At 36.0% G+C, this 26,640-nt stretch overlaps 1 protein-coding gene across 6 annotated transcripts in view; it reads left to right on the forward strand.

The window, feature by feature from the left end:
* The first annotated feature begins 209 nt into the window (after positions 1 to 209).
* Positions 210 to 26,640, forward strand: part of ikzf2 (IKAROS family zinc finger 2) — a 30,342-nt gene continuing 3,911 nt past the window's right edge. The window contains exons 1-8 of one of the 6 annotated variants that reach the window (XM_051905747.1): positions 210 to 387; positions 5,052 to 5,100; positions 10,973 to 11,077; positions 13,698 to 13,787; positions 15,525 to 15,728; positions 18,510 to 18,677; positions 23,279 to 23,416; positions 25,608 to 25,733. In XM_051905747.1, the coding sequence (XP_051761707.1) occupies positions 5,067 to 5,100; positions 10,973 to 11,077; positions 13,698 to 13,787; positions 15,525 to 15,728; positions 18,510 to 18,677; positions 23,279 to 23,416; positions 25,608 to 25,733 (865 nt within the window). In that variant the 5' untranslated portion in view covers positions 210 to 387; positions 5,052 to 5,066. Of the gene's footprint in view, positions 388 to 1,486; positions 2,015 to 5,051; positions 5,101 to 10,972; positions 11,078 to 13,697; positions 13,788 to 15,191; positions 15,365 to 15,524; positions 15,729 to 18,509; positions 18,678 to 23,278; positions 23,417 to 25,607; positions 25,734 to 26,640 lie in introns of those variants that run through there. The other 5 variants (XM_051905748.1, XM_051905746.1, XM_051905750.1 and 2 more) reach the window with 5 other exon arrangements.

A 26,640-nucleotide genomic window follows, 5' to 3' on the forward strand; every position in this document is an offset into this window, starting at 1 on the left:
TATAATGAATAGATCATCGTAATAAAGGCTTATAATATTAATAATTATATTAATCAGTTAAAATATAGGATGTGAATGTATTATAACATGCCACCGGGTTGCAGCTTTAATTCCAGTTTATCTTCCTTGTGTTCTTATAGATACCTAAACAGTGGAGATCACGTCAAACGCATTTTAAATGCAGTGATAAGGCGTCTAATCGATTACCGAGTGGTACTGATAGATCCGTTTCTCTGAGTCAGACGGTCGCTGCTGTCCGTTCTGAAGATGGAGGAAGCAGGCGAAGGGAATCACTATTTCTGCGCGTCTATCGCACTGCAGTGGATACGCTGTGTGTAACTCCATATCAGATGAGATGGAAGTGTGTCACCCCGTGCACTGCTAAAGGTAAGCTAAAATGTCCGTTGCGAATGTTAAGGGTTTTCTTTCTTTGTTTAAATGGTTTATGCGTCTGTAAATTCTGTGCTTTGACAGGTCCAGGACGCGTTTGGATCAGGGTGCGAATTATGGGGGAGTTTGACTCCACCTAATTAAAGGGTGTACCCCTCAAAACAGGTCAAAGGAAAAGGTGTGGGTCTTAAAAGTGTTTGTTGATGTTACATGTAAGTATACTTGCGTTTCACCACCAAACAACGTTTCAGTAACTAATAAAGTTATATTTCAAGTTAGTCAGAGTACGCTAAACGTATCGCTCGCGAACAAATTTACCATAGGCTACCTCTAATTGAGGTAACCATAGCAACAGGCGTCTGCGTGCTCACCGTTTGTCCAGTATGAAACATAAATAACTTACTATAAGTATTTATCACTTGAATAATTCGTACAATGGCCTGGATCACTTGTTGCGATTGTGAAATTATTTGTCTCCAACAGTGAGCGAATAGCTAAAGGAATTTTAGAGGAATCAAGTTTCTTCAAAATAATTTATGTAACGTATTTTTTTCCGTAGTGTTTTGGCGCCCCTAGCGCGCGCATATAGTTAATCTTAAACGTTCTTTTTAAAAGACATCACTAAATGTTTTTGTGATAAATTTGTGATGGTTAAATTTGTATTATTGTGATAAATTAGGCTACGCGGTACTTATGTTTTGTTAGAGATAGATAGCAGCTGTTGCTATGGTCGTCTCCAAAGCAAAAGCGTTATTTAACTTGAAATCAAACGTTGTAGTTAACAAAACGTTTGCTTTAAAAATGCTTTTTTAAACCTATACTTGTATAAAAACAGTAATAATACTTTTAAGACCCCCACCCCCAGCCTTGTCAATTGACATACCCCCATAATTCGCACTCTTATCATTATTTATGACTCGTGTTTATTGCCGTATTTATTGCGCATCATGAGAAGTTAAGGACGCATCTGCCAAGATCCTGTAATGGATGTGAATTAGCCTACTGTCGGCGTATGTGTCACATGAATACTGAGCTGCACATGAAGCATATAGGAAACATGCACAGAGTCATCCCACAACCCTTGATGGAGTGTCAGACAGGTGGAAATATTGGGCTCTAAGCCTGTTGTAGGCAGTTCCCATCATTTCCTTATTTATGGCTTAATTCCCTTGGAACCGGTGGATCCAGTTGAGTATTCGCCCCAGCCTGACATCGATTGACCCAGGTGTTGAGCAGGCACAGGTTTCACTTCACTATGTCAAAGCAGTTTCAGATCAGAGGAAGAAATCTAATAGTCAGGGGGAAAGCGCTTAGACGCGTGTGAAATGGAAAAGCTGACGGGCTTGTTCGGCGCAAAGGAAGTCACCAAACGATAGAAACCCAAGAAGCAGTTTGCTTCCTAAGTTTTTTTTCTCTTCTTTTTTTCGTTTTGGTGCAAGATCGTCCCCTGTTTGTGACCAATATGAACTCCAGTTGAACATGACAGTCATCAGAGGACTTCATCATCACAGTAGACTCTGAAAAGCCTGTCATTGGAAATAATTTCTCGCGTTTCTTTTTTTTTACGCAAGGATTTCTTTGGACACTTATTTGCGTTTTCACAGGGGGGAGACCAAACAAAAAGGTAAAAGTTTCATGTAATCATCTTTTATGGTTAACATCTCGTAGATACTTGTAGTTCAATTAAAGTCCGGAAAGACTTTTTTCTATATTTTAATGCTGATATTTATATACTTATTTTGCCATTCAGCTACATACCTCAGGTGACACTTATAGCCTAGATACTGTATAATATCTTTATTAACATCGTTTATGGGTCAGTGATGTGACGCTAATTTTTGTCCGTATCTAATAACTTGTTTAAATTTTATTGAGTAGGCTACATATCCTCAATGATGTACATGTTTTCAGTGTCTGAGTATAAAGTATATACAAAGAAATATATATGTATATATATATATATATATATATATATATATATATATATATATATATAGTGTGGCTTAAAGTAAAAAAAAAGATATTGTAACTGTCCGTAAATTGTGAATATGTATATCGGAAGTGTCATTAAAAGATTAACGTTATTGAAAATGTTTGTGTAATTAGGTTGATACAATCTATAGTATCTATAAAAACAGTAAAGAAATTCTTAGATATTATTAATAAAATTTGTAATATTATTAATATTTTAAAAACAATTAAGTCAGGGTGGCATAACTGGCGTGCAGGAAGCCATTTTGTTTGTTAATGTGAACCATAAAACAGAGACCCCTGTAGACCCTCATGACTGTGTCATGTTTTTCATGTGTTTTTTTGGGACTTTTTCATTAAAATATTTTTTGTTCAGGTCAAATAGAGTAATTCCAAGAAAATTTCTTGATATTCATGCCTCAAAAATAATTTTAAAATTATTTTTTAAATTTTAACTTAAAAATGTGTTTAAAAAAAAAAAACAATGATATGGTGATAATGATATGGTGTAGGTTCTTGGTCCTTTACACCACATGACAACATTTCTGTTTTTGTAGAAAATGGTTTAAATTACCCCCCCCACCCCCACCCCCATCCCCCCAATCATACCATCATGAACCCAAAGATTACATTTCTAAGAACATGGTTCATGTGTTTTGCGTTCTGTTTTTAACGGTTCTCTTTTTTCGGACATCCTTATTCGTCATTGGCCGGTATAATGCATGTAACATCCATTTAATCTCAAAGGGGTTTAATTAGTAGAGGAACGTAGTCTACTGATATTCAGGAATTGATCGGGGAGGGTAGTGTTATGCTGTAGTCCTGGATAGTGAAGGCTGTGTACACTCGTGTCGTGATCGGTGTGTATGCTGGGGCCCCTGGAGAACCGCAGCGCCATACATAAGGCCAACTTCACTCCTATTGCATGACATATCATCACTCTATTATTGTTTAGTGCTTGTAATTTAAGCAATCATTTCTTGTACTAATTTGGTTGTATTTCCATATCAAGGAGCTTTTTTATTTCAGAAACTTTGATCAGGGTCAGAGTATCCAGGTGCACTCTTGTGTAGTGTCAGATTATTCCTCGTAATTTATGGGATTTCAGGAAAGCTGGTTCATGATATTGTGTAGTTCCTGACTTGATGAGGTCTGGTTAGGTACCAAATAGTTGACTTTATAGTTTACTGATTTATCTGTGTTTAATGTACTGTATGTGTGCTAATGTACCGTTATTAATGCTTTAAGGACCGTGCATTGCTACATATCGTTAAGGAAGAGTAGAGAGATCAAAAATCAAAAATGATTTTATAATTCTATTAATCAAACTGTTATTTACATTCTTGTGCATTTAGCATCTGTGATTTAATAAAGCACAACGGTGAATGTTTACTTAATAAGATGCTTAATTGGTTTACGTGATATTTACTTAGGTATATTAGGTTTCAAATACTGTTTTAACAGAATTTGTAAGTACAAATATTAATGTCAGTGCTTTATGAAGTAAATCACAACTAATAATTGAACATTTTAAAGTTAAAATAGAAAAATATCACATTTCTCTTTCCAAACCTGGCTTGTAGATGCCCTAATATCTGTCATAAGTGAGGTACTATAAGGATAATTTGGGTCCAGGCCAAGAGAATATATTTTTACACGTGTACATGGAGCCATTTTTGCATTTTCCATCCAGCAAAACATAAACAGCATACAGCAGCTCTTATTTGTGGAACTTCACAAACGTCACGGAATTGCTAATTTTATCTGTCATCACAAGTGAAAATGACATTCCTCCAAGTCCGTTCTAGAATAATAAACTAGTAAAAGCGTATTAATGCTGTGCTTGTTTTTCTTTGTAACATTTTGTAATGATTACATCTGATTGTACTCTAATATAAGCCTTAGATTTGTTGTTTTAGTTAACGTTAATTAAACCTGTATAGTTTATAGAATCGGTTATATCGTGGCTAAACGTGTTTATATCCAGCAATGAGGCCAGCTTGATATGATCTGATGGACGATATGTTGTACATCAGAAGAAGCACTGCTGATTTTTACAGCTCACTTACTCCATCCAAGCATTTAATTTTAGACTTATTTTTCAATATAAGGACCTGAAACTCAGTGAAAACATGGCAATTTTCACACTTTGCATGTATCTTTTTTTGCCTAACCAGGAAGTTGTCACTTTATATGTTACTTCCCTAATACTTCACAAGACAATTTAGATGTTTTATATAAAACCGGTTTTATTTTTAAGAGTATACACGGCAGTGATATAGACAGTTGCATTCAGCTCAGAAGAGCTAAAAAGTGTAACAGAAAAGTTTAACATTGAGGAATCGTACATTTGTGTGTTTTTTCACAGCAGCGTTATGTGCCAGAGATACTGGTGTACAGATTTTGAATTGAAAAATCTATTACAAATGAACTGTCGACATTGAACGTCTAGTGTTTGTACCTTGTTGTTGCATAATTTGTTGAAAAACAGAATATTATTATATAATTTCGTGCTTAGTCTTTTTTTTAAAGACTCTTTATTTCCTATATTCAATTTCACAAGATATTTAAAATTTTACTGCAAATATTTAAAGAAACCTGTGCCAGTAATGTTTGCTAAATTAGTATTTTTACATTACAGAATAATACAAAATCCCACATCTAATTTATAACTCATCTTCATTTCACAGCTCTGCCCCCTGAATATGGACATGGAGGCGTCGAATGGCTATATTGCGAGTAAGTAAAGTATTTTCGTACATCTCAATGACCACTTTCAAAATAAAATAAAAAATATATAAGCATCCTTTATTTAGCATATACAAGCATGTTAAATGGCCTTTTTTTGTTAGGGGTTTCATGTCTGTCAAGTTAATTCAAAAACGTTTCTTTAACCTTTATAGTGAAAATTTGAAGATGGGGAGTGTTTTGTATGAATTCATGAATGCATTTAAATTTACTCTGTGTTCCCAATCGTATAATTCTGTTATTATAGACGAGAGATAATTGAAAACAATGAAAGATAAACAGGATATTAATAGTACAGTAATAGTTCTACTGTAATCAATCAGAACACATGCAGACCTAAAATAGTCAAGCAGTTCCGTCATCACAATGTTTTTATCATGTCACCTGCTTCTGTTTCTCTAATGCTGAGTGTGACAATTACTTTATTAGGTTTAGACTACTGATAATTGTCTTTTATCTGACTTCTTAAAATGAATGACACATATTTGGACCAAGGTTTATCAAGGAATGTTTTACGTAAATCAAATTGGAAAACCTGGTCAAGTAAAAGCTTATCTATTAATAACTCTTTTGCATTGTAGACATATTTTGTTGCTTGTTTTTTAAGATGTGTTGATTTATTTTAGATATGCTATCTAATTCCGACAGCATTGTGGGAGTTTGTCTGCAGCTGTAAAGTCAGTTCTGCTTTATGAATATGTGCAGTAGTCAAGCACACTAGCTGCCCCCAAGATCCAGTTGAAAAGCATCGACTCTTGGCTCCCCTTGAGATTTGTTATCTGGACGGGGCTTCAGTACCAGGTGCACAGTGGTACCTTCAAGCCCGTTAACTCCCCCGGCAGATTCCCTCAGATAGAACATGCTGATAAAACGTCCCTCATCTAAAAATTCTTGCAGGTGTCTTGGAAAATGAAAAGTTTACAGTTTAACTTGGTTCCATAGACTCTTAAAGGCATTTTTCCTTTCTTAAAGGGCTCGTTATATTTTAAAAACATGAATGAATGCCAATCCACACCTTGTTTTTGAATAGCATTATCACATTTCAGAAAACGTAACTCTTTAGTGTTCAAGATAATGAAGTTGTTACGGACTTGAAACTGTGCTCAGATGTGTCAGTGTGTGTTCACAGCAATATTTTGCGTATTTTCACATCATTTACACATCTTTTTTTCTTCAAGTTTTTTCTTTTATGGTTTAAAACCACATGCTAATAGTTTCCCTCAAACTAGGAATCAACAGCTTGGTTTCTGTTTCCTAAAAAGACAGTCTTAAGTTTGTCCATCTCAGATCACAGGCTAATACTTCAACCTTTTGTGCAGTAAACTGCTATTGATATGTTAATAAGACCCCGTCCCCTTCAGTGTGTCCTTTTAAAGAAGAGCAGTTCAGTGGTGGCAGGTGGCAAGGAGTGTGAGTGGGAATGTGTTTTGTGTTTGATGTGGAAGGATGGTTTGGAGGTGTGTGGACGGACAGGATAAACCAGATCCATGCTCGAACTTTAGCGTCTATGACATGCCACAACCAATCACTCTCTTTCCTAGGAGAACCGATCCTGTTAAAAACTCCTCTTTTTTTTGTTTAGTATCGCCGCTCTGGCACAGAACCTGCCTCCAGGCTCCACCCCCACTAATGCAATACAGCCAACGGCAACCATGATGCACAAATCACTTCAATGCTCTATAAGTCATTGAGTTTAATGAAAATATCTGCACAGTAACACAGTCCTTTTGTAACAGGGGTGATTTCAAAGAGTTTCTGGTGAAGTCAGCATGAAATCCAGATTGACCATTTATTTGTATCACTTATCAAATGTTTCATGGGTGCATGTTATTTCAATTTAAAAGAAAAAAAATATTATTATTTCTTTAAATTACAATTTTATAACTTTTTCCAATATTTAACACCCACTTTTTATGATTCAATCAATACCTCATGAATAAAAATCTTTTTTTTTTTCCTCATTGAATATCCCATTTTGCTTTAAAAATATATTATAGAAGTCATACGGGTTGCGTTTCACGTTGACTTTAACCCGTGGGCCACTATTAAAAACACCCCCAGTTATTTTCCTCATCGATCCACTAAAAAGTGCATGGAACAGTCCATTCTGTAGGTTGCTGTTTGATTTGTATACACAGTCTCAGCGAATGAGTGAATCGGGATCTGATTCTGACTCAGCACTGTCACAGGCCAGACCTGTAGTCACTCCAGTAGTCTCCAAAGGGCCTACGGATTTTCAGCATGCATCACTGCATGGGGGCAGATGGTAGCCTTATTAATATAAACCGTGTGCTGTAGGCCGTCATTACAATAGAGCTCTAGGGCCATCAACAATCATATGTGTAGGAATGTCAATGTGATTTATAGAACAAATTAAACAAAGTGGAATCATTCTAAAACTGAGAAAACCACATATTAAAGTGCGTCAGAGATTGTTCAATTGATAACAGCCAAGTGCACACTGCAAGACTGCATAGTTGGGAAGCAAGACCCATAAAGGAAATGAATAGCAAAGAATTTTAGCATAATTTATAATATACCACCATTCAAATGTTTAGGGTCAGCAAGATATTTTGTATTTATTCATTTTTAATAAAATAATACTTTTATTCAGAAAGGAAACGCTAAATTGATCAAAAGTGACTGTAAAAAAGTATATATCTAATAAACTATTTATAATATATTTATAAATACTATATACATTTCTATATAAATCCTGTTCTTTTGAAACTTCTAGAATCTGGAAATAAATGTATCATGGTTTCCACAAAAATATTAAGCAGCACAGTCGTTTTCAACATTGCAGATAATATTAAATGTTTCTTGAGCACCAAATCAGCGTATTTAAATGATTTTTGAAAAATCATGTTACGCTGAAGACTGTAGTAATGGCTGCTGAAAATTTAGCTTTGCCATCACAGGAATAAATTAAAAACAGGTATTTTAAACGGTAATAATATTTCATAATATTACTGTTTTTTTTTACTGTATATTTGATCAAGCAAATGCAGCATTAAACATTAAAACATCTTACTTACCCCAAACTTTTGAACGGTTTTGTGTGTGTGTGTGCGTGTGTGGGTGGGTGGGTGGATAGATAGGAAAGAAAAACATCTAATTGACTTTAAAGTCAAACTGTGAGTCTAAATGTGCACAGTGTGATAAGCTTCAGTCTTGTATGCGCTTGGCATTAGAAATGATATTTATCGCGGTTCTGTTTAGATGTGGGATAAGAGAGCTCTTTCAGCTGCTACTGTACAAGAGTTTAGTTTGCTCTCACAGATCTTTTTTCCTGAGAACCGCTCTCATGCCGGGAGGCCATCAGACACAGCGCTCTGTTATGGAAAATCCTCCCCTCGGCCGTCACTCAAATCGAAGTGGCTGCTTGTTTCCCGTTGCCAAGGGACTGCCGGTTACCTGAGATTTCCCTCAACCCCGGCACCGTAACCGGAGACAGGCTTTGGGATTGTGTCATTGGCTGCGTCTCCCCGAGTTGCTCTCCCTGTCAGAATGACAGTGTCTGTCTGCCAGCTTGACAGCACAGATATCCGTCGCCTGATGTACCTCAAAGGCCCTCATTTACAGATTCATTTACTTTAATCACAAATGTAATGTCTTGAATCTTTTTAAAACCTTTATAGCTCATGAAGGGTGGTGTTTATTGTTGTTTAGTAGGTTAAGAATTGAATAAGGACCTGTTGATTCACAAGAAGAACACTGACCAATTAATCATTAAAAATGCCAGGAATACTGTTTTAGAGCCCTTTGGCAGACTCACTCTGCTACCTAACAAACCTGTTTGAAGGAGGGACTGACTAGATTTAGTGTATTGGTTAGAGATATAACAGCCAGCTTAACTGTGACATCCAAGGTACTTTCCAGTCATAAATGTGGAGTTCAAGGAATGATCTGAGCTGTAATACCGCCCTTGGTGGTTGTGTGTATGCATAATGCAAGCATTAAGAGCTGTCTAATGTCGTTGCCGTTGTATTGAGTGTTTGGCTCTGAAGGGGTCAGTGGGTAACGGGATCAGGGAGCAGGAATCGCTCCCCCTGAGTGGACGCTCTGAAGCCGTATTATTTCCCGAAGCCGGTGCGCGGCGAGTGCGGAGAGATGAGGAAATCCAATCTGAATCCTAAGGATGTGGCTGAAAGCTTAACAACCTCTCCACAAATGAGTTGATGGCTCACCGTCTCTGTAAACTGAAGTGTTGAGCTGGTCATTGACCCTAGAGAAATTTCAGCTCTGGTAACAGAGACGGGTGCTATTAAAAGCAGTTAGTGTGTACAGTACCAGAAAACCATGGGATATGTTGCTTTCCTTTACCAAGGTATCTGCGAGTATTATAGAGGATCGTAGGACATTTTAGATGGACATCTATTAGAGTATTAAACAGTAGGGTTCAGTATTGTGCAAAGTGAATATAAGCAGTTGTGAAAATTAATCAGTCAGATTAATTCAGTAATTGTATTATATACATTGTATTGTATTATATAAATATTATTTTAAATGTTAAATAAAAAGATTTATTTATATTTTTTTATTCATTTTTTTTAGATGCACCACAGCTTACCTGACAAAAGTTTATATATATATATATATATATATATACAATGCTTAACAAATTTATTAAACTACCTGTCATAATAAAGAGAAAACACATATTTTAGGAATATTCAAAAACTTGTTTAAAGCTAAAATTTTTATTGTCATTTATTAGGCAAATAACAAACTGAAACAACTAAACAATCTTTATTCGCACATAACAACCAAAAAAATTATATATTTTATTTTTATTTTGTATGGCCTCCTTTGGCCTTGATAACAGCTTGCATTCTTGCTGGCATTGTGTTTATGTCCCACAATCTCTGTTGTTATTGACTTTCAAATAGTTTCTAGTTGTTCCCAAAGACTTGCTTTTGATGAAACTTTTGTGCGTCTATTAAATCCCAACAATAATTATATTTTAGCGTTAGAAACACTACTGTGACTAAAGAGCTTACACATAAAAAATGATTTTGGTAATCACCAATACTGTTAGTTTAGGGCAGCTGTGGCACAAACCTTACATTGGGTGGTGGTCTAATAAATTTGTTAAGCACTATAGTAATATATACTATGGTATATATATATATATATATATATATATATATATATATATATATATATTAATTACACGCGTATATATACATTTTTTGGTTACCTGACAAAACATTTTTACATTGTAGGGAGCATATCTGAGTTTTAAACTGTATGTTCGACTATAGGAAATAAAAAGTATTAAGAAGTAGGCTACAGTAGGAAGTAGATGTGAGATTTAAACAGAAGGCTACATGATTGTATTAAAAAAGCAAATCATTCAAGCAAATCATCTTTGCTTGAATTTAGTCACTGTTGTGTAAGGAATAACATTATTTTATGAGCCATATGCAGTATACATAATTAGGTGAACATGCATTTTACTTCATATCTGTTACTGTATTGTGTTTATCATGGCTAGAACACTGTATTAGCCAGTCAGCATCTCAGACCTAAACTGTAGCAGTTTTAAACAGTAGATTGCAATAAAAAAATATATTGAACAGTATTCAGTACGAAGCATTAAACTGTAGAGTATGGTTGAAAGTAAATTAAAGTAGTAAATGACAGTAAGAAATGAACCTAGAAGAGTTTTTCTTGCAGTTATCCTTTATTCTGTTTTATCTTTGACTGATAATCAAAAAGTGTGGCTTTTTATAAGAGAGTTGTTCCTTGAACTGTCTGCTTGTATAGATCTGAGTTCAGAGCTGCATTTAGCCACAATAGCTGTGCTGCCTGAAGCAAGGCAATGTCCTCAGTGCACTTGTTTCTGTCTGTCTCCTAGGTAACGGCGACTGCTCTCCCAGGAAGGAGAACTCGAGAATGCTGGTGGACCTGTCGACCAGCACACCCAATGGCCAGCGTTCCCAAAGTCCTGATTCCCCTGCTGGTAAGTAGGCCTGTCTTCTAACAAGTCCACTCCCCTCAGTGCCTGTTCTCATTTGACTTTCTTAGATGTGGTGCATTGATTAGATTAGCTTAAAGGGATAGTTCACCCAACAATGAAATTTCTATCATCACTCACCCTCATATTGTTCCAAACCTGTATGACTATCTTTCTTTCTTGGAATGGAAAAAGAGACAATTGATAACACTTTATTTTGATATCTCACTTTAGATATTCTACTGGCTATAAGTAACTTTGCAACTACATGTCAACTTCCAGTCATTAGAGTATTAGTAGACTGTCTGCTTAATATATGCTTACACTATATTTTGATGGTCCACTTTAGACGTTCTATTGACTATAAGTAACTTTGCAAGCAACTACATGTCAACTTCCAGTCATTAGAGTATTCGTAGACTGTCTGCTTAATATCTGCTAACACTTTATTTTGATGGTCCTCCAACAGACATTCCACTGACTATAAGAAACTTTGCAAGTGCATGTCAACTTATTGTACTAACCCTAATTCTAACCTAAAAGTCTACTAATACTCTAATGAGAGTTAGTTGACATGTAGTTGCAAAATAATGAGAGTTAGTTGACATGTAGTTGCACATTTACTTATAGTTAGTAGAATGTCTAAAGTGGACTGTCGAAATAAAGTGTAACCAAATAATGTGCTGGTCACTCTTTTTCACAACTGGAGCTTTCAAGCTTCAAAAGGATGCAAAATAAAACAAATGTCATAAATCTTGTCCATATGATTGTATCTAAAGTCTTAAGGCCTGACAAAGACCTTGTTCGGTCAAAACATTGTAATTTGTTGATTTATTAAAGTTTCATGGGAACAGATAAAACAGTGTGTCATTTTTTACCTTTTTTTTTTTCAATTTTGGATGTGTGCACACTACGTCTAATTGATATGTATCTAAATTTATCCAAAATCATGTAATATCTCTATATGATGAAAGAACAAAATTTCAGTCATTATTCAATGAAAACATCTCTCACAAATGCGCTACGAGAGCTACGAGATGTCTGGTTTGCAAGTGAATCATTCTTTGAGTCAGATTTTTAAGTGAATCACTGATCTGGTTCATAAAACTTGTTTTAAATGATTTGTTCATTTGAATAAACTCACTGACTAAATGATTCCACTGCAGCAGCAGCAGCAGTTGTCATGTTAACAGCTTACTGGAGAGGAAGATTATTAGTTAATAATGAATTGAATTTTTCACACAAAGCTTTCATGTGGCTTCAGAACATTATGCATCATATTTAATATATGACTAATCTTACAATATTTTACAGTATTTTACTGTGCTTTTGTTTCCTTTTCTAAGCTTGAAAGAGTTTTAACGCTTGAAATACGGGTGAGTGAATGATGACAGAATTGTTATTTTTGGGTGAACTATCCCTTTAACATTAGAATTTGAAATACAGTATCTCACTGCCCATTGCAAAAGATATGAAAAAGGAGAAATGAGTGAGCATCAGCTTGCAAGGGACAGAGGAAGGACCTTTATCTCTCAGTTAGTAAAAAAAAAAAAAGAAGTTACAGCTTTATCTCCGATCTGACGGGATAGGCCCAGTCTGTGACATCTCCCTTCCTCAAAATCAACTGCTGGTTAGATGGAGGGCTCGTCAGCATGAGCGTGCATACTGAGAAAAGGGAAGCGCTTGCCGCTGAGGGATGGAGGCAGAGACCATGATCCCAGATGGAGATTGTTCTTCTAGATAATTTATTGGTCATGTTGCACAGGACGTTGAGAAACATGTTACTGGGTAAAGAGAAGTCTAATCTACACATACTCGGTTTAGTTAACCCCATACTTGCACTCAGAGATGGAGGGATGCACAGATGATAATTTAATATTCCGCAAAGGTGAAATTTTAATAGAAAGAGACCTTTGAGTTAGATTGGCACATCATTTATGCATCCGACTATGTTGGTTTACTTTGCTTTTGCACTGTGCCTGTCATGAGAGCCTGTTAGTCACTGACTCAGGTGTATGTATCCCTAACACTGAGTGCGTTTTGTTCTCATTCATCTCCTTTGATCATATGATGATGAGAATGCTAAAGGATTCTGTATGTTGTCCCGGCAACCATTTCAAGTTCACTCAGCTGCAGCCATCATAGACACTCCATACCGTGTATGCTAGAGATAGTTAAACCGCAGGCAGCTGTTTTCTGATGTCATGATTGACAGAATGGACAGAGAAATAGGAAGAAACATACGTCTCGACACATTGAGGTAATGCCGTTCGACTGTGATGTGTTGACAGGATTGCCCTGCATTTGCTGTGGTGGGTATAGAGTTTTTATTTTAAGAGCCGAAGCTTGCAATTGTTCATGCGAGTCATAAGTGTTTCTTTGAAAGTGAAGATCTCTTGTGCAATATTAAGCAACTACGCCTGTAATACTTCGTTGGAAGTGCCAGCGAGTGAAGTGAGGGTTATCTTGTGGCACTGCCACACAGCACTTATCTTTCAAAAGCTCTGTCAACCTGCATGTCACCGTGTGTAAACAGTCTCTTAATCGAAATGGGATGATTTTAAAGAGATGTTTGAATGTAATTTGACTGTAACTTACTTGCTAATCAGTGTTTTTGTATGTGTAGTGCTACTGAGAGGGGATTTTCTAAACAACTATACTGATTCGAATGGGATTGGAGTCTTATTAGTTGACACTAATCTGGGAGAGTGTATTGGTAAGAGATCGTTTCAGTAGGTCATGTGCTCCTGATATGTATACCACAAAACCCACTGAAATAACCATAATTTAAAAAAAAAAAAAAAAAAAAAAAAAACATTTTAAGTAACTTTTTATTATTTACATTTTTTTTATATGCCAATTATGATCAATTATACCTAAATTATATACAGTTCTTAACTAATTTATTAGACCATATAATTATTGTTGGGATTTCATGAATTCAAAGATAGATCGCACAAAAGTTTCATCAAAAGCGAGTCTTTGGGAACAACTAGAAACTATTTGGAAGTCAATAACAACAGAGACTGTGGAAAAGTACATAAAAACAAGGCCAATGTTATCAAGGCCAATGGAGACCATACAAAATAATAATAAAATCTATAATTTTTTTTGGTTATTATGTGTGAATATTAATAAATGACAATAAAATGTTTAGTTTATTTACTTTTGTTTTTTGACAGATTCCTGAAATATTTGTTTTCTCTTTTTATGGTGGTCTAATATATATATATATATATATATGTGTGTGTGTGTGTGTATGATAATGGATGGTTTAATGAAGCTTACCTCACACTCAGACTGATCAGACTTTCCTTGATTTAATGTTCTTTCTATGTTCAATAAGAAGAGTACCTGAGCCATCAACTATTTTACCCAGAACTACAAGTTGGCAAAAAGGTCAAAATCAATAATGAAGGTCCATTAGGGAGCGCAGCGACAAATTTTGTCTTGGCTACGGTATTTAAAGGTCAATATAAACTAGGAGAAGTTGAAAAACGGTGGGTAGTTTGATTCAGAGGTTCTACGAAGATTGAGCGAGGAGAAAATACAATTTCAACAAGATTAAAATCTCAAAGTATGTTTGTGAAACACACATTTACCTCCTCAGGGAAAACTAGTCCCATCAAATAGTGTTTATGAGTGATAGCATTCTGATGTGAAAGTCCGCAAACAGAAGGAAATACTGAGCTTTTTAAAGGGGATCAGAGAGATATCAGTCATACTCTCACTCAGACTGTGACTCAAATCTAGCGAAGCAGCAAAGCGGTTTGCCTAAGGGACAACACTCATATGGACGGGAAAGACGGAGGTGACTCAAAGCTTAGTCTCAAGCTCTCGCCCAGAGATTAAACTCACTGTAAACTTACAAACAGGTTTGTCTGGATGGTATAGAGAGCTGCCTGCTCTTTTTCCACCTGTCGTGAAACCTGGAGAGTGTGCGTGGTTGAGACGGAAAACTTGCGGGTCGGGCTGTCGCGTGTTTACGTGTCGCTATGTGTTTATACGTCCCTTTGCATGTCTATTTTTGTCACGCTCTGTGTGTCTCTGCATGTGGGGGTGGCCTCCCTGGAGGTGCTCGACAGCCTGCGCACTGAGATAAATGGAGAGGCCCGCTCAGTCCAGACCAGAGCGCTGGCCCACCTCCTCTTCTCTGTCTCCCACTGTCAGTCATGTAGAACTCCACCTGCCCACTGTTTGCCTCGCTACCCTAGAGACTACAGCTGCGTCTGCCTTTTTTTCCTGTTTGCTGTCATTCCAATGCTGTTATCATGTTGGAGAACAGATTTCTTGGTCAGTGTGCTGTCATAGTAACCAGTGACTTCAAAAGAGTCTTGTCACACAGTGCTTGATCATGTGTATGGAAACTATTGTAGTGCAGTGGGTGATGAAGTTTGGCTTTTGTTTTGTACTGCTTGAAAACTTGTTTAAAAGCTTGAATGTTTTCTTGCAGCGCGCACAATCAAACAAGAGGAAGGTACTGAGGAGGAGACGGAGAGAAGGCCAAATGGTCCAGATGAGGCGGGTCACAGCGGTGAGGAAGGCTCTGGATTGGAGGAGCCCATGATTGACAGCCCAAACAACTTACAAGATGGTGGGCCAGGAACAGAAGCGCAGAGCGAGACGGGAATAAGACTGCCAAATGGTAAATATAATGGTAAATATTAAGATTATTTTAATATCAGTTATTAACATGTAAATTGGAAAAGGTGCAACTCTCACTCTTGAAGAAATCCAACTTTATTGATTAAAAAATGTTTGATGTTTCGGCCATTGTCAAGCTTGACAATGTCCAAAATGTCACGTGTTTTTTAATCGTCACGCTTTTTTTAATCAATAAAGATGGATTTCTTCAAGGCTGAGTGTTGCACTTTTTCCAATTTACATTAATTTTTTTTTTTTTTTTGGTTACACTTCCTCTTCTGTTGGTAGAGCATCTCCTTTTAACAATTTTTTTATAATATCAGTTACTAAGTCATGGAAAAAATACATATAAATGTATGAGCTTGAGCTAGAATAAAACTTGCTCGCAAGTCAGCATACATTAGCATAATCATAAATGACAAGAAAAGGTTATGGAAAAGTCAAAGAATTAATAAAGTGTGGTAACCCTAAATAAAATCAAAAGCTTTAAAAGAGAAGATATATTTTTAAAAGATAAATTTATGTTTATTTTATAATATAATTTGAAAAAAAAAAAATTCATATTTATTTTAATTACACATATCATCATGGCACCATGATCCAGCAATTCAAAGTGCACATGATTTGCCTAAATTTATTGTGACACTTCTCAAGTAAGTTTCGACAGAGCACATTTCACTGACTTCCCATTAAAATAGCAAAACCCTTTCGTGACCAGGGCTTGTCAATCATGTGTTCTTCCTTTTTTCAGTGTTAAAAGGGTGTGGAACATGTAGCTGTTCAATAAGAAGACAATAGTTAAGACTAGGAGTTATTCTCAGGGAAAGCATCCTAGGAATCCTCCACAACCTGTTCCCAAGCCCTGGGCTGACGCTGATAGTGCCAGACAACACGCTAGCAGGACAGGGTCATATTTCACTTTTCCAGGGTTTCATCTCTGCCCATAATGATAAAACGTTCACCTAGAACTGATGGTTGAAATTTCTGTGTCAATTAAATGTGTGTTTTAGAGTCACAGGCTATATTTAGAGCAGGTGCTCATGCAGCAGGTCTGATGTATGACTAATCCAATAAATTGAACATAATTAGGTTCCCAATCAAAAAATTGTATCAAAGAGGCTTAGCATAGTTATCATAGCTGTAAAAGGTACTTTTTGAGATGAAGACTCATGAAAAACAATTATAAGTGTAGTGCTTATAAATGGCAAAAATGGCAATGATTAAGGTCACATGGTATCATGGTATCACATGGTATGATAATATAGTTGTGTCCCAAATAATACACTATACACTATGCTCTTATACACTATGTACTTATGCACTGTACAGCTGCGTCAGTTGAGTGCATAAAGTGTCCAACATTCCACACTTCATTTTTTTTTAGTTAATTAAGTTCATCATCCAGGTATTTGAAATTTTCAGTGTGAACACACTACTCTCACTATTTAGACTTCAAAATGGCATAGAATAGTGCATAATTATGTGATTTGGGATGCACCTTATGTTTAACCGACAGTTAGTTTGCGTTATTCTGTGAAAAAGTGTAAATAGGGCTGGGTGCAGGGTTGCCAGGTTTTCACAACAAAACCCACCCAACTGCTACTCAAAACTAGCCCAAAACTAACACAATCGCGTTTCAAGGGGGGTCCCCCGGTAAAAATCGTGTTCCGGGGGTAAAATCCGCGTTTTTGGCGGGGGTTCCCCTGATAAAATTCGCATTCCAGGGGCTAAATATCATGTTATTTGGGGTCACTTCAACCCGCGGACATGAAAAACAACCCAAGGCAACAGTATTAAACTAGCCCAATTCCGCGGGAAAACCATGGACTTGGCAACACTGGCTGGGTGATACAACTAAAAATTATATATCACTGTATTTTTCATCTTTCCAATGCAATTATACTATATTCTAATAACAGTTTTCTCTATTTTAATATATTTTAAAATGTTTTTTTTTTTTTTTTTTTTCCTTTTCTGTAATGGCAGAGCTGAATTTTCAGCATCATTACTCCAGTCTTCAGTGTCACATGATCCTTCAGAAATCATTCTAATATGCTGATTTGTTGCTCAAGAAACATTTCATATTTTTTCAAAAGAACAGCAAAAGAACAGCATTTACTTGAAATAGAAATCTCACTTTTGATTAATTTAATTAATTCTTGCTGAATAAAAGTATTAATTTCTTTAAAAGAAAATTTTACTGACCCCAAAATTTTGAATGGTAGTGCATGTCAACAAATTTAAATAATTTTCATTTATATGCATCAATATAAACACCAATATGTACCAACACATTTTGAATAAAACGTGAAAAACGCTTTGGTTGATGACAAATGAATCATTGAATCAGAGTTTTGATTCGATTCTTTGAAACAGACAGATTGAACAGATTCATGAAAATGAATCAAACTAAGGTTTAAGGTATACATTTTGGTTTGAAAAATGGGCCGATGGTTGAATACATTTTAATAAGAAAAAGGCCACACTGAGACTTCCACAAACATTTCAGATTATGGCGCGAATGAGTCTTTTACATACATTTTACACAATCTTACACCATTTTTTTTCCTTTGAAGTCACTATTCAAATGTCTTGTTGCTTTATTTTTTAGATTTTTACATTTAATATATCAGCCAACCATGAGTAGAAAAAGCAGTCCCTGCATTTGCTGTGTAGTGAACGGTCTATATAAAACCCGCTGCATTGAAAACACTGCAGTATTTATGTTTATAAACATTAGCTAAACCGGTGATCAGTATGTGTCTCTTCTCTTGTTCGTGACTCTGTCCATCAGGTGACCGGCCGTTCCAGTGTAACCAGTGTGGGGTTTCATTCACTCAGAAGGGCAACCTGCTGAGGCACATCAAACTCCACACGGGAGAGAAGCCCTTCAAATGCCCGTTCTGCAGCTATGCTTGTCGCCGTCGTGACGCCCTAACCGGACATCTGCGCACACACTCAGGTCAGGCCACCACATCTCTATGCAATTGCTATAAGAACACACATGTATGGGCGGTAGTGTGGTATTAATGTGTGCCATAGCCTACAAAACGATTGGTGTTCTGTGGCCGCAGCTGACATGTTCTGGAAAAACCGAGCAGATCTGTTCTGTCCTGAGGGACGTGTACAGACAGCCTAGCAAACACTGCGGTTAGGCCACCTAGGACATGCTGTTGTGTTGCCTGCAAGTCGTGCTCTCCACCAAAGGAAACGCTCTCTGTCAACCAAAGGGAAGTGTCGCTTTGGTGAAGCATCACTCTCTAACCCACTTTCATATCAGCCCACCATCAGTTGTCTAGTCCTCATCGTTGAAGATCCGGGTCATACGATACCATCAGCGCTCAGCTCGGGACTTCACAAGCTGTCACTCAGGGAGAGTCTTGTTGAAATGCACAGGGAGAGCAGGAGCGGCCTATCACTCTCATCGTGTTTTGCTGCCTGTCTTCGTCTTTTGTCATTTCCTGTTTTGCAGCTCTAATCACAGCGCAGGGATAGTGCAGTTTTATAGGCCAGGCAGCTGATGTCTGTGGTGTCCTGTTTTTGTGGGCAGAATATATGAAATAATTCTTAAAGGTATAGCTAAGGTTTGGTTTCACATATGCGCTGATGGTCATGGTGGGAAAGCTATTTTAGTCTTCAAAACAATATAATTTTATATTAAATACACTACTAATTTGGGGTCTGTACGATTTTTTTAATGTTCTAATGCTCACCAAAGCTGCATTTATAAGATCAAAAACACAGTAAAAGCTGAACTATTGTGAAATATTTTTTTAATTTAAAATAACTGATTTCTATTTGAACATTTTTTAAAATGTTATTTATTCCTGTGATTCAAAGCTGAATTTTCAGCGTCATTACTCCAGTCTTCGGTCTCACCTGATCCTTCTAATATGCTGATTTGCTGCTCAATACACATTTCTTATTATTAGCAATGTTAAAAAACATTTGTGCTGCTTAGTATTTTTGTTTGTAATCATTTTCAGCAATGTTTGATGAATAACAAGTTAAAAAACAGCATTTATCTGAAATAGAAATCATTTATGAATATCATTTATGATCAATTTATTGCGTGCTTTGATGTATCCTTGCTGAATAAATGTAGTAATTTCTTTTTTTTTTTTAAATCTTGCTGACCCCAAACTTTTAAACACTAGTGTAAATTGTCTACACGTGAATTTCTTTTAAAACTTACATTTCGGTAAAAAAAGAGATGGATGGAATTTTGTGATCTGTTATTATTTTGTGATGAATAATTCTGAATGATGCCAACTTTGAATGAGCTAAATTATAAGATATATATATATATATATATATATATATATAAGTGACCATTTTATGGTCACTTAGTACTTCCATTTGTCTTATTTCATAGTTTTGACTTTTTTTACTGTTATTACAAAAATGTCATGAATAATCATGAGACAGGAGGAGTTGGTGTATCCATACTGATAGTATTGATTCTCCATCATTTAATCAACAAACTATGCAAAATTTGTGGTGTGTGTGTGTCTGTGTGTTGTGGTCTATCATATTGATATCAAATGTCAGTGTGAGAACTTTTACCACTAAAGCCTACGCACCCAACTACCTCAGCATATAAACGTTTGTGGCCGATGAGAGTCATTAACTGATTTGCATATCCATTTCTATAGGCATTGTTAAGGAGTTGCCACAAGAAAGGTTTGTTCTACCACAGTGTGAGACGTGTAGTTGTTGCTGGAGTTGTATTGATTAGTAATTTAAGGACTTAAGCAGCAATGTCACCTGTGGCGGTCTCGCCCTTTTTGCCACAAGTCCATCCCCACTCCTTGGTGACCTGTCCGCCTTCCCAGCAGCCACTTCAGCTGGAGCGGAATGCAAGGAACTCAGCAGGTTTGACGACTTCTTGTGCAACGAGCGCCACATGAAAGGACTCATCCTCTTTTGGCCCTTGGCAACAGGAGAATTGGTGGCAAACAGCCCAGGAAAGTTACGCTGAGAGGGAGTAAAAACATGCAAACACATCCAATCGTTGACAAATGGCTGTCGCTGAAATCCATATGCATGCACGCAGACCACAGACGTGCTCTAAGCGATGAAACTGAAACAGCATATATTGCACCACAGTTTTAGGCATGATTCATAATGTCGGTGACTTTGCTTTGGGTTGCTTTGGCTGTTTTTGGCAGATTAGTAAAATAAGAAATGTGAGGTGAGTGGCTAACGCTTGATTTAGGGAGTGGACGCTTTAAGCCGGGTGCATGTTTAACTACCAGTTGAGTAAGTCGAGCACTTTTGCTGATGCTCTACAATTGATAGGCATTTACTTGAAATGAAATGTCATCCTCATCTCACTGTTTCCTGTTTTCAACCCGAATGGATGCGGTTTAGAGGGCTTTAATGCATCACTATGTGCATGAATTTGCATTTGAATAAGTGCTTAGAAAGGGATTTTTTTTCTAAATCATCCAAACTCTGCTACAGGAACTCATAGGGTTTTGAACAGTTGGTATTAATCGATAAAACCGTTGCATTTCTTTTGCCCCATAACAGTTCGCATCTTTGTCTCCATCACATATTAGCATGATTGCCTGTCCCAGACTTTGCAGTTTGCAGGTGTTTTGACAGTTCATTGAACCAAACAGTTCAGTTCTGTTTTTCCATTTATAGTCTATATTTGTCTGGGTGGATGCACTGTATCCTGTAAAATGTCTGCACCAAATCATTTCTGATGTGCTGTCATACACACACCTAAATTTGAAAAGCCTCCCATTTATTAGAAATATTGAAAGTGTGACAAAAAATGTCACTTTCAAGAGCTCTCTCATCAGGTGAAACTGTTTCCAAAACAGTCACCAACTGACATATAAAGACCCCAAAACTATTGACGTGTAAGAATCTGCCCTAGATATCTTGATTACCTGACCTTTACAGAATGACATAAAGACCAAGTTCATAAAAGACTTCTTAAATATAATAATAATAATAAACAACTTTAGTCAATCTTTACAGATGACATGGTGCGACAGTTCATGTGAATGCCATATAATCATATATATTTTTATTTTTATATATTTTTTTATATTATTTTAATACTTTTTAAATTGTTTTTTTAATGTATTTATTATATACTATTTTATACTATTGTAATATAAAGTTATTTTTTAAATTAAAAAAATAGTTTTATTTGCATTTGATACTAAAATACATTTTTAATCTTATAATTATAAAAATATATTTTTTTATTTTATGAATAAAATAGTTTATATTATTATAATTACTTAATTTTATATTATATTAGACTATTTTATTTTAAAATATTTTAATTATATATATATATATAAAATAAAGATTTTAAAATATTAAAATTAAAATATTAAAATATTGTTTTCTTTTTAAATTAGAATTTAGCTACACTGTTCTTGAAACACACTGAAATTGAAACTTCAATGTTTTATTTATTTTATGAGACATATTCCAAGCAAATTAAAACTTTTTTTTTTTGTTGTTTGTTTTTTTTGTTGCTGTAATCCATTCTTTCCCACAGAAGTGACAGGGCCTCGGTTGTTTGACATGCGTTCTACATGTGAAAGGTCACTTCACAGCGTCTCACTCAGTAGCTGTCTCACTTTCACTATTTGCTTCTGACTGAAAAAGCACTATGGTGCTTTGAAGAGGGTTACCGAAAAGTGTAGGGGGTATTTTTACAATTGGCACACTTTACAGGTAATCCCACAGGCTTGCTAGTAACAGGTGTGAATTATCATTATTTTCTCACGTGCAGTAAGAGACTGGTTAACTGAGTTCATACAGGATGACTCAATTCGCTAGGCTGTTTTGTTTCACTCCCGCACTCTTTATGAATAATTCTGAAAGTCCCTTACACCAAGGATTGACCACAGAACTGACAGCCCCTGTCTCAAATTAAATTATGTTTTTAGCTGACATAACAGAACAGCGCAGACGTAATGGTGGGCTATGTTCCGAATTGATGAGTGAATGAGAAAATCATGACAGATAAATGAATGACTCAACCAATTGATGAATGAAACATGGAATGAATCAATGAACGAATTGTTCCATTAGCTACTGGAAAACTCACATCTGTTTCTGGAGGCTAAGCATCGTCCTCCTCCTACTCTTCTCTGCCTACAACGGAAGGACAAGATGCTTGTTTCTATTGCATCTTTCTTGGGAGGTTCTGTCCCGCATTATCGCCCTTGCACTGACCTAATCTTAGTGGAACTGACTGTGAATCACTTCACACCTTATCCGGCTGAGGAGAAACACTCACTCGGTTTCTGTTTATTGTTCAAAGAGACTTTCCAAGTCATCACTCGTGGTGCCAATTACAGATTGATGACGATAAAACGACATCAAATACAACTACTATAGTACGTAATTCTATCCTTCTCTGGAGCAAACCCCCTCAGTGCGTTGTAGTGGTTGCATCATCTCCAAATCTGACTTTGCCCACTTTCTCGCTTACTCAGTTGGAGACTGAAACTCATTTGTGTGAGCGGTCTGAATGAGTTATTTTACATCTTAATACTTATTTTACTACTCTTTCATGTCTTTTAGTGGGCAAACCACACAAGTGCAACTACTGTGGGCGGAGCTACAAGCAGCGCACGTCATTGGAGGAGCACAAAGAACGGTGTCATAATTACTTGCAGAGTGTCGGAATGGACTCCGCCTCCAATCCTGGCCCTTATCCAGGTGAGTGGCTGATGACTTCATTGAGATTGTAAGATGACGGTTTTCCACATCATCGATCAAGTGTTATTATGACTTATTGTGAAATCGTTTTGGTGTTGGATGACACAACGGTGTTCCATGAGCTGATATGTTTCTTGGAAACAAAACAATATGAATATAGAATTGCTACACTAAACATTTGTGGGGTACATTTTGTTGACACCAAAGGTACAAGGTTTCGCTGGTTAGCATGGTTAACCCCTGCAGGTAGATGTCCAAACTACATTATCTGACAGCCATTGACACATTATCATTCTAGCTAGAAGTAGTCTTGACTTGACATTATTCTTACAGTTGTCCAGAGAAATTAGTTACATGGCATTTATGGTTTAGGGGCCTCATTTATAAAATGCACGTACGATCAGATTTGATCCTAAATACCATGGATTTTATCCTCCATCGAAAGTGAGGAACAAATCAGGATTTGTAAAGGCAGAAACTAAGGTGAAAAAGTTTTTTTTTTTTTTTTTTTGCGTGGAGTTGATGCATTTAGGAAAAGTTTTGTGCGTACAGACGTTTTATAAATCAACTGTCGTACATTCACATTTATGACCATGTCTTTATAAATGAGGCCCCATGTGATTGGCTCAAAACAACCCTGTAAAAGCCAAATAACTATACTTCAATTTCATTTTATTAAGTATACTTAAGTAAAGATCAAGTATATTTTTAAGTATACTTTATGTAGCAAGTAGTATCAATGTACTAGAAGTATACTTACTGTTTCAATACTACTAAATTGGCCTGCTTTAATGTATAAATGCATACTTTTATGTATACTTTAAGTGTTACAGTAGGAAAGTTTGAGTACACAACTAGTTTACAACTAAGTTTTCCGTTTGTACTGCAACTATACCACAAGTGAACTTAGGTATACTGATAGATTACTAGTCAAATACTTGTAGTAGATTTTTAGTTTATGAAAGTACACTTAAGTATACTCTCAGTAAACTACTAGTTTAGTAGTTTTATACTGCAAGTATACTTGTAAGTTTTCTTTAAGTGAACATAACATTATAATTATACTTTACTATATATATATTATTTTTTTATACTTTAAGTATACTACTATGTTCCTATTAATTATGGCATTAATATGGCATTAATGTTTTATATTTGAAATATACCTTTAATTGTACTTTAACTCTTTCCTTTTTTAAAAAAAAAAAACAAAAAAAAAAAACATTTTATTCTAGCTTCATGTATCCTTTTTTTATCAACACTTGAATGTGGGTGAGTTTCATGAAAAAAAAAAAAAAAAAAAAAAAAAGTAAATTAAACAACATTTAAAACAAAAAGCTGAGAAAATCACATTTTTGTCAAAGACTACGTCCAGATGGGATTCAGAACGATGACCATAGCTGGAGTAGATCGAGTCCATCAGCACCCCCAAAACTTCACAGTCGTTAACCCTTCCTGGGTCGACATTTTATTCGGTAACATTAGGCAGTTTTCAACTTATATGCTGTTTAATGTTTGATGATTGTGTTATATTACATTTGCGTAAGCAATCTTCTATCGCTTGTTTCTGCTTCTTCTTCACCTGTGTTTTGATCTGGAGATTCAATCTGGAGAAACGTGCCTTAGAAAAAACATTACTGATTTGCATCTTGAGACAAAACAATGTCACTGACATATTTTAAGAAATGTCAGAGCAAGTTTCTTTCAGCTACGACAGCTCAAACACGCGTTGAGAGCCTGAGTCTGAGACAAGGCTTAAGCCTTTTAAATTTATAAGACAGTATGTAAAACTATGTGAAAAACGTCATTATTATGCTACTCAATCAAAAGGGAAAACACAACTACAAACCAAGTACACTTAGAATACTTAATTATATTTTTAAGCACATCTCGATCAAAAGATTGAGTACATGTACAGGACAAATATATATTTCTGACAGTATAAGTCAAGTATACCTAAGTGCAATTTTAAGTATATTTCTGAGAAGTACATAAAAAGTAGACTGAAAGTATACTTTCTTATTGTTAGTTTAAAAGAAGCATACTAATAGCACACTTGAATAAACTTCTTTTTCGTAAGGGAACCTGGCTGCAAAACTTTGAAATGAATGGAAATGCTAATGAATAGTTTTCTTCATGTATTATGGACTAGCTTGGTTGATATACTGAATGGTTTTTATCATTTTCCCAGGGGAGGTTCCAAAGGAGCAGAGGTCGCTGGAGTCCACTGGTATGGCGGCTTTTGACCGGCCTCCTGTAATTGAAAGACTGGGGAATGTGGGTAAACGGAAGAGCACCACGCCACAGAAGTTTGTGGGTAAGTGTCACCTCAGCAGTAAGTGTGGTTGAATCTACAGTATGCAACAAACTGATCTTCAAAGTTCTAGCGGTGCTAATGAATGTAAGGCAGGTCACACGACGGAATAAACATTTTCAGCCTCACACATACAGTCCCTGTTGCAAAATGCACATTCTGTCTGCTTTGTTTTAAATCAGGGACCGGTGCATACACAGACAGAAATATAAACCGCAGGTCAAGATATATACCTGATTAAAACTTTTCCATCATTTAATCAACATTTCATTAATTACTTCCACCATAATCATTACAAATGAACACAAAAATCTCTTTTTAATAATAAAAAAAAGAGTACCTCCTACTTTCTGTAGAAGCAACAGCAAATAGAGCTGGATGGATAAGGCACAAGCTATAATAGGTCTAAGGAGGCGTATTTGTGCTTACAAATAAAGACAGTTACTTATTTAAATACAGCACAGCATTGTTTCAGAGCATTTAGCGCCTGGTTAAACTGGATTGCGGGTGGTTAGTGAGTAATACGCAGGTTTTTGAGCTGAAATACCACATGCAACTGTTAAGTGAACACTTGAGTTTCCACATGAAGGAACAGAGAGCAGAACTCACATTAAAAAAGTAAAGACATAAATACAATAAAGTTGTAATGGAAGGTCTCTTAAGGAAGATAAAAAAATATATTATTTGAAGAGAGAGACAGTAAACAGTATTTGAAAGGAAGCTCATTACATGTCTATTGACAATATCTGCGGAAATCAAACTAAGTATTAAAGTGAAAGAGAGAGAAAAAAAAGGTTTGAGTAGGAGTTGTTGTTTTTTTTTCATTCTGTGGTTTTTGCACACCTGTATCTTTGCCATTGCTTTTACTGACTACGCCAGTGCAGTTTACCGCATCCATATTATGCAGGGG

Source organism: Ctenopharyngodon idella, chromosome 9 (assembly GCF_019924925.1).
Source record: "Ctenopharyngodon idella isolate HZGC_01 chromosome 9, HZGC01, whole genome shotgun sequence".
Taxonomy (NCBI): domain Eukaryota; kingdom Metazoa; phylum Chordata; class Actinopteri; order Cypriniformes; family Xenocyprididae; genus Ctenopharyngodon; species Ctenopharyngodon idella.